Source organism: Chionomys nivalis, chromosome 7 (genome assembly GCF_950005125.1).
Source record: "Chionomys nivalis chromosome 7, mChiNiv1.1, whole genome shotgun sequence".
Lineage (NCBI taxonomy): Eukaryota > Metazoa > Chordata > Mammalia > Rodentia > Cricetidae > Chionomys > Chionomys nivalis.
This window is the reverse complement of record NC_080092.1, coordinates 51,528,637-51,536,960: the sequence shown is the minus strand read 5'-3', so window position 1 is coordinate 51,536,960 and position 8,324 is coordinate 51,528,637. Positions and strand designations below refer to the sequence as shown.

Genomic DNA, 8,324 nt, shown 5'->3' with positions numbered 1-8,324 from the left:
AGATGCCCTAAGGCTTCTATCCAGTCCAGAACCTGGAACACTTGCCCTCAGAGGCCCAGGCCAACCCTTTCCACCGTGACCCCTCAGAACCCTGGAATTACTCACCCAGTAGGGCCTGGAAGAGGTCACTGTGCAGCACTGTAAGGAGGGGAGGTGCCCACCGCAATAGTGGGGGGGCCAAGAGCCAGAGGGCTGACCTGGGAGCTGGTGAGAAGCAAGTGACAAAGGGTTGGGGCCAAGCCACTTACACATTTAGTCATCTAAGGAGTCCCCAGCCTTTGTCCTTTCACTCCGGACCCCATAGTGAGACCCGGGCCCCCATCACAGATCCAGATCTCCCCTCCAAAGACCCATCTTTCACCTCTTGGTCTCTGGGACATCTCTCTCTTCTCTTGCTTTAATCTCCCTAATCCGACCAGATTGGAGTTGAGCTGTCTTTTCCCTAAGCAGGTGCAGCTCCTAAAGTAGGCAAGCAGACCATGGTGTCATTCTGCCACGGGACCCCACATAGTGTGCGCCCCAAGAGCCAGTATAATTTAGCTATTTTCCTGAAAAGTGGGAAAGAGGAATTCTCTAAGGCAGTTCCAACAATTCAAAAGAGTTAAGTTGAGCCCAGCTCTTTCTTGTCCCAGGCCTGAGCACAGTGAGAAGTATGAAAAGAGGGGTATACACGGGTCAGTGACATGTCTCACTGGGAAAGGGGACTTGCTGCCAAGCCTGACATCAGGGACCCACAGAAAGGTGGAAAGAGAGAACTGACATTAAAAGCTGTCTTCTCACTAGCGCTTGTGTGAGCACACACACACATAAACAACCGACCAGCGCTTGTGTGAGCACACACACACATAAACAACCGACTAGCGCTTGTGTGAGAACACACACACATAAACTGACTAGTGCTTCTGTGAACACACACACACATAAACAACCGACTAGCGCTTGTGTCAACACACACACACATAACCAACTAGCGCTTGTGTGAGCACACACACACATAAACAACCGATTAGCACTTGTGTGAGCACACACACATAAACAACCGACCAGCGCTTGTGTGAGCACACACACACAAACAACCGACTAGCGCTTGTGTGAACACACATACACTTAAACTACCGACTAGCGCTTGTGTGAGCACACACACACATAAACAACCGACTAGCGCTTGTGTGAACACACACACACATAAACCACCGACTAGTGCTTGTGTGAACACACACACATAAACAACCTTCGGAGTACTTGTGAGAGCTACACACACATAAACAACCGACAAATGCTTGTGTGAGTGCACTCACATAAACAAATACATTTTTAAATCAGGCTTAGGAGAGTGATGGCTCAGCAATTAAGAGCATTAGTCGCTGAGCCAGGTGGTGGTGGCACACACGTATAGTCCCAGCACTTGGTGAAGCAGAGGCAGGCGGATCTCAGTGAGTTCAAGGCCAGTCTGATCTACAAAGTGAGTTCCAGGATAGCCAGGACTATCACACAGGGAAACCCTGTCTGGAAAAACAGAAAAACAAAGCAAACAAAGAATGTTTGCTGCTCTTGCAGAGGACTCGGGTTCAGTTTCCAGCACCCACACACAGCACACAACTATCTGTAACTCCAGTTGCAGGGGATCCAATGCCCTCTTCTGACTTCTGTAGGCACGGGGAGACATGTCATGTGTATATATACATGCTGGCAAAGTACTCATATACATCAAGTCTAAAATAATACAATAAACCTTTTAAAAGTTATAAAGAAATATGCCGGGTGGTAGTGGCATATGCCTTTAATCTCAGCACTTGGCAGAGGGAGGTGGATCTCTGTGAGTTCGAGGCCAGCCTAATCTTCAGAATGAGTTCAAGTCCCAGTACTCGGGAGGCAGAGGCAGGCGGATCTCTGCGAGTTCGAGACCAGCCTGGTCTACAAGAGCTAGTTCCAGGACAGGCTCCAAAACCACAGAGAAACCCTGTCTCAAAAAACCAAAAAAAAAAACAAAAAAAAAAACCAAAACAAAACAGAATGAGTTCAAGGACAGCCAGGACTTCACAGGAAAACCTTTTGTCTTGGAAAAAGAAGGAAAAAAAGAAGGAAAGAAGAAAGGTAGACAGGCACATTGTTCTTCCAGAGGACCTGAGCTATGTTCCCAGCACCCATGTAGGAGACTCACAACTGCCTGTAACTCCAGCTCCAGAGGACCCATTGCCTCTGGCCTCTACCGACACTGCGCTCGTGTGCACATACCTATATATGAACACACAGACACACATAATTAAAACCCTTTTTTAAAAACAGAGTATAAGCTTCTTGTTATTTGGAGTTTTTAACTTTAAAAAAAACAAAACAAAAAACAGAGTCTCTGAGGCCTCAAATTCACGGTGATCCTTCTGGCTCAGCCTCTCCGGGAGTCCATGAAAAAGACCAGAGGCTTCTTTTTTGTTTTGTTTTGTTTTTTTTTTGTTTGTTTGTTTGTTTTTCGAGACAGGGTTTCTCTGTGGCTTTGGAAGACCAGAGGCTTCTACTATGTGCTTTGTGCTTTTAGAGGTTTTGAGTTGGTGAAACCTCCTAGATCTCAGAATTTGCTTAGAGCACACTCCAGCTTGTATCTGCCACCTCATCCCCCTCTTTATTTGTTGGAGACATTTTCCAAACAATCCATGCCTCTGCACCTGACATACACCTTCCATCCTTTTTCTCTGCAAGAAGTCCTCCCTCCGGTCTACCTCCATCCCCCTGGCTGTTGTCACTTAAACTCCTCCCCATTTCGCCCATATTATCTCATTCCTGTTTAGCAGACAAGACTTTAGTTCAGACCTGAGGCATTAAAGAGTTTGAGAAAGAAAACGGATCGCTGGAAGATCTTTCACTCTAGGTCACTCCAGAATACAAGGACCGGGCGCACGCAGGAACTTCAGCTCCCACCATACATCGGGGCCGGAAAGACCACGCCCCCAGCGCAGTGCATTATGGAGCATGGGTCAGGGCCCAGACTCAAAATCTTTAGCCAGGCTGGACGTAGGGAGAGGTCAGCGGTCAAGGCTTCTGGGGCAGCTTGGAGATGCAGTCGGCTTGGATGAGCCCGAGTGTGGGGCGGCACCTGCTGCGGCTGGGAACCCGAAGGTCTGTATATGGCAGGGGGACAGCGGGTCTGGAAACCTGGGCAGGACTGAACCCCGACTCTTTACAGCTCGCAATCTACTGTGCTTCTGAGACAGCATCGGCCCACCTCTGCCCAGCGACTTTATGCCAGTGAGGCCGCTCAGGTAAGTGACGGATGAGGGAAAGGGGCATAGAAGTGGGAGTTGTATGCTTTCACTAGCCTGCGACCAACAGGGGTCTCTGTCTTCATCCCAGTCACCTGGCTGGTGAAAACTCTGGCACCGAAAGTAGGGGAAAGGGCAAGCCAGGGTGCCCTAGTGAGAAAGTAGGGGAAAAGACACTTGATCGCACAGTTCCCAGAGCCAGCGCTTCCCGGTGTTCTTCGCGGCACACCCATCTCGAGCCTTTTAACTGCTCTTCCTCCCCTTTCCCCAGGCAGTTCTGGACAAGCCAGGAACCCTCTCCTCCGATGCTTCCACCGGAGAAAAACCAGCCAAGGCAGTAAGTGACCCGGAAATTGGATCGACCCATATAAGCCAGGAGTGGACCCACGCCAACCAGCCTCCTGAAACGTTTCTTCCCTGCCCAGGAATCCAAGTCCTTTGCAGTGGGAATCTTCAAAGGCCAGCTCACCACCGATCAGGTGTTCCCATACCCATCTGGTAAGCAAAGGGTAGTCAGAGGCAGAGTAGGCAGGGCAGCCTCCCTACCTGACTGGCCCGTTTGCTTTCCCACTCTGCAGTGCTCAACCAAGAACAGACACAGTTTCTCAAAGAGCTGGTGGGACCAGTGGGCCGGTTCTTTGAGGTAAGCAATGAATGGGGCACGCCCCTCTTGGGATAGGCAGATGTTAAGCTTAGAGGAGCCTCTGAATGTGGGGTCCTGTTCCCTGCCCAGGAGGTGAATGACCCCGCCAAGAATGACTCCTTGGAGCAGGTGGAGGAGACGACTTTGCAGGGTCTCAAGGAACTGGGGGCATTTGGTCTGCAAGTACCCAGTGAGCTGGGTGGTTTGGGCCTCTGCAATACCCAGGTGAGAGGACTCTCCCCCTTGTTAACAGCCCAGTCAGCTTCCTCACCACCAGGGCCACGCACAGCCAGGGGTTGCTGCCTGCCTGCTGTTTCCCAGCTATGCGGAACCCTCCCCTGAAAACACTATCTATGTGCAGCCCACTAGGACCAAGGTCCTAACCCTGAACCTAAGCCTTTAGGGACTGTGTGGCAACAGGGTAGTGGGCAATATTCCCACCAAGGCCAGGGGCAGTTGGGCATAGCAGTGCATGCCTTTAGTCCCAGCATGCTGGGGGCAGAGGCAAGGGGACCTCTGAGTCTGAGGCCAGGCTGACCAGGGCTACATAGTGAGACTGTCTCAGGAAACAAAAGATCTAGGCCCTTTGGTGTCCCTGCTCTTGTTTCCTCAGGAAAGGGTGGTGCATGCTAGGCGAGCACTCTACCACTGAGCTACACCACCAGTCCTCCCCGGGACTTTCAGGGTCCCACATTACTCTGACATGCTCACAGTAGAGATGACACAGGTCAGCCGCTGCGCTGCCCTATTGCCTGTACTCTCCTGTTGAGGCCCAGTTCAGTGTAGCTCGTTACCATCCCAGACGCCTTCTTCCCCTCCAGTATGCTCGCTTGGCAGAGATCGTGGGCATGCATGACCTTGGTGTTAGCGTTATCCTGGGAGCTCATCAGAGCATCGGTTTCAAAGGCATCTTGCTCTTTGGCACAAAGGCCCAAAAAGAAAAATACCTCCCCAAAGTGGCATCTGGTAAGACAACCTTAGGAGGCCTAGGGGTAAGAACTGTGAGTGGCTTGTGGTGTCACAAGGAACTGCCTGGGGATAGTATGGGAAGGACACAACTTTGATGGTCAGCAGGATTTCAGGTAAACCTGTTCCTCCCCAACAGGGAAAACTTTGGCTGCTTTCTGCCTAACTGAGCCCTCCAGCGGGTCGGATGCAGCCTCCATTCGAACCTCAGCTGTGCCCAGCCCCTGTGGGAAATATTATACTCTCAGTGGAACCAAGATTTGGATCAGGCAATCTTCCATTTCCCTTCATCCCTTCATCCTGATCTCCTGACCTCTCTGCTCTGAGCCACACCACTTACTGGTCACCTCCTTCTTCCACAGCAATGGGGGCATCGCGGATGTTTTCACTGTCTTTGCCAAGACACCAATTAAAGATGCAGCCACGGGGGCCGTGAAAGAGAAGATCACAGCTTTTGTGGTGGAAAGAAGCTTTGGAGGTGTTACCCAGTGAGTGAGCGTGGGGAAGACAAGGTAGAATCAAGGGGACAGCATTGGGCTCTCAAAAGCAAATGGTTGTTACAGGTCACACTGGGGCATGTACAGGAGCCAAAGGAAGTGGGCAGTTTGTTTCCTTGGGGGTACACAGGGTAACAGGACATAGCCAGAAATCCGTAACCCTAGGACCCATGGGCAGTACCCTGTCTTCTCTACAGCCTGGGGAGCTCCTCCCGGATCATAAGGCAATCTATTCACACCTCAACTTTCCTGCCCTGCCTTTTCAGTGGGCTCCCTGAAAAGAAGATGGGCATCAAAGCATCCAACACAGCAGAAGTGTACTTTGATGGAGTGAAGGTACCAGCAGAGAACGTGCTAGGAGAGGTGGGAGGTGGCTTCAAGGTTGCTGTGAATATCCTCAACAATGGAAGATTTGGGATGGCTGCAACCCTAGCAGGCACCATGAAGGCCATCATTGCCAAAGCGGTAAGCCCTATCGCTGTCCCTAGCTAGCCTAAAGGAATCACTCTGCATGAGCCCCTGCTATCTTGTAGGCACTCCCTCTGTCAGAGCAGCACACTCACTCACTCACTCTTCCAGATCTAAGTTAGGCTCCAGTCCCCACCCCAGTGGAGACCGCACAACCACGAGTGGGATACACGTGCCTTTCAGGTTGATCATGCTACTAACCGTACTCAGTTTGGGGACAAAATTCACAACTATGGGATGATCCAGGAAAAGCTGGCTCGGATGGCAATTCTGCAGTATGTGACTGAGGTAAGGGCTTCCTGTGCCCCTCCCCCTGGAGCCTTATGGCTTTCTTCACAGTTGGGTCAGACTACAACCCCCAGCAGCACCTGGGGCAGTGGGTCTCCAGCTTTACACCAATGCCCTAGGGGATGCGAGGAGGCATAGTCAGTTCAGCTTGTGAAGGAGCGATGCTGCTCAGCTAAGTGCTTCCTGGATGCTTTCCCAGAGACTAATTCTAGCCCATCCCTTTAAAAAGTCTGAGGCCTGGAGCTGGGTTCACCAACCCAGAGGACCACCTACTGGATGTGTTTGACCTGACCAGGGGTTAGAGAAAGTGAATGCGAGGACTGTGGGGGAGCAGAGCGGAGCTGGTCTTGCAGATTGGAGTATGAGCCATCCTGCCTGATGCAGCCCTTTCCTGTTTTCTTCCCCACATCTCAACCACGCCCCTTCAGTCCATGGCTTACATGCTGAGTGCCAACATGGACCAGGGATTCACAGACTTCCAGATAGAGGCTGCCATCAGCAAAATCTTTGGCTCGGTGAGGACCAGGGCATGATGGAAGGGCAGAGTTCAGTTCAGTTCAGCTCCAAAACCAAACTTCTTTGGTTCTGTGTCCCTAGGAGGCAGCCTGGAAAGTGACGGATGAGTGCATCCAGATAATGGGGGGCATGGGCTTCATGAAGGTATGGAGTGTGCATCCAGATAATGGGGGGCATGGGCTTCATGACGGTACGGAGTGTGCATCCAGATAATGGGAGGCATGGGCTTCATGACGGTACGGAGTACTCCTCAGCATGGTCATCCTACCAAGTGGACAGAGGTTTATGTATCTTCCCCTGCACTAGGAACCTGGAGTAGAGCGTGTGCTCCGAGATATTCGAATCTTCCGGATCTTTGAAGGGACAAATGACATTCTTCGACTGTTTGTGGCTCTGCAGGGCTGTATGGTAAGAAGAAGGGAGAGTAAGGGAGGGGAAGCATGAAAGACACTGAGTCCTGACCTTGGGAACTTCCTCCCCCACAGGACAAAGGAAAGGAACTCTCTGGGCTGGGCAATGCCCTAAAGAACCCTCTTGGGAATGTTGGCCTCCTGATAGGCGAAGCGGGCAAACAGCTGAGGCGGTGAGCCAGGGCACAGAGTCAGGGGAAGACAAGATGTTATACACCAACTAGCCAGCCACTCACTCTTCCATTTCTCTCCAGGCGGACAGGAATTGGCAGTGGTTTGAGTCTGTCAGGGGTTGTCCACCCTGAGTTAAGTCGCAGTGGTGAACTGGTGAGTGTCCCTTAGAGCAGAGCCTGCAGCAAGGGGCTGCCTGCTTTTTCTGAGCTCTGTGACTCTTATCTCTGCAGACAGTACAGGCTCTGGAGGAATTTGCCACTGTAGTGGAGGCCAAGCTGATAAAGCACAAAAAAGCGATTGTCAGTGAGTGAGCTCTGCAACCCCCTTACCTCCTGCCAATTCCCTCCCTCTCTCCTTCCCTCCCTCAGACTACTAACCCCCACCCTCATCTACCTGACAGATGAACAGTTCCTGCTGCACCGGCTGGCAGATGGAGCCATTGACCTCTATGCCATGGTGGTGGTTCTCTCCAGGTAAGAGGGCAGAGTGGGAAGCTTGGGAGCTTTGAGCCACAGAGTAGCTGGGCCAGCACCGTCAGGATTATCTTAACTTCTTGTCTCTCTGCAGAGCCTCGAGATCCCTGAGTGAGGGCCACCCCGAAGCACAGCATGAAAAAATGCTCTGTGACAGTTGGTGTATTGAGGTGAGCCTTGGAGCTACCCGGCACAGGTCGGGAATTGAGACAGAGGCCTGACCCTCTCCTTCCCTCTCCCCAGGCTGCAGCACGGATCCGAGAAAATATGGCTAACCTGCAATCCAGCCCTCAGCAGCAGCTCTTCCGTAACTTCAAAAGCATCTCCAAGGCTATGGTGGAGAGTGGTGGCCTGGTCACCAGCAACCCCCTTCGTATCTGACTCCACCCAGTCAGGCCCTACCACCTAAGTTATGTGCCTTCTCTTATGCCAAACACGGGGCCAACTTGTGTGTCCTCTGGTGTACTTATGGCCTTAAGAACAATAAACTTTCTAGTAAGCCACCACCCTTGGCTGCTGCATCTCACCGATCCCTCCTCTCCACAGCCTGCTTCCCTCCCAACTTTCTAACAAGCCACCCTCTGCTGCTGGACCTGACTGGTCCCTCCTTGTGTCTCCCTCGGGTTCCTCTTCTG

The 8,324-nt window shown here is 51.8% G+C and overlaps 1 protein-coding gene across 1 annotated transcript; it reads left to right on the top strand.

The window, feature by feature from the left end:
* The first annotated feature begins 2,962 nt into the window (after positions 1–2,962).
* Acadvl (acyl-CoA dehydrogenase very long chain) lies at positions 2,963–8,293 on the top strand. The gene is made up of 20 exons (XM_057773898.1): positions 2,963–3,111; positions 3,179–3,254; positions 3,526–3,591; positions 3,680–3,752; positions 3,833–3,897; positions 3,988–4,122; positions 4,719–4,863; positions 5,003–5,132; positions 5,226–5,351; positions 5,627–5,825; positions 6,012–6,116; positions 6,545–6,631; positions 6,714–6,776; positions 6,939–7,040; positions 7,118–7,215; positions 7,297–7,369; positions 7,447–7,519; positions 7,617–7,689; positions 7,784–7,859; positions 7,933–8,293. Exons 1-20 carry the CDS (start codon positions 3,050–3,052, stop codon positions 8,068–8,070), a joined length of 1,965 nt encoding a protein of 654 aa, XP_057629881.1. The 5' UTR covers positions 2,963–3,049; the 3' UTR covers positions 8,071–8,293.
* The last annotated feature ends 31 nt before the right edge of the window (positions 8,294–8,324 follow it).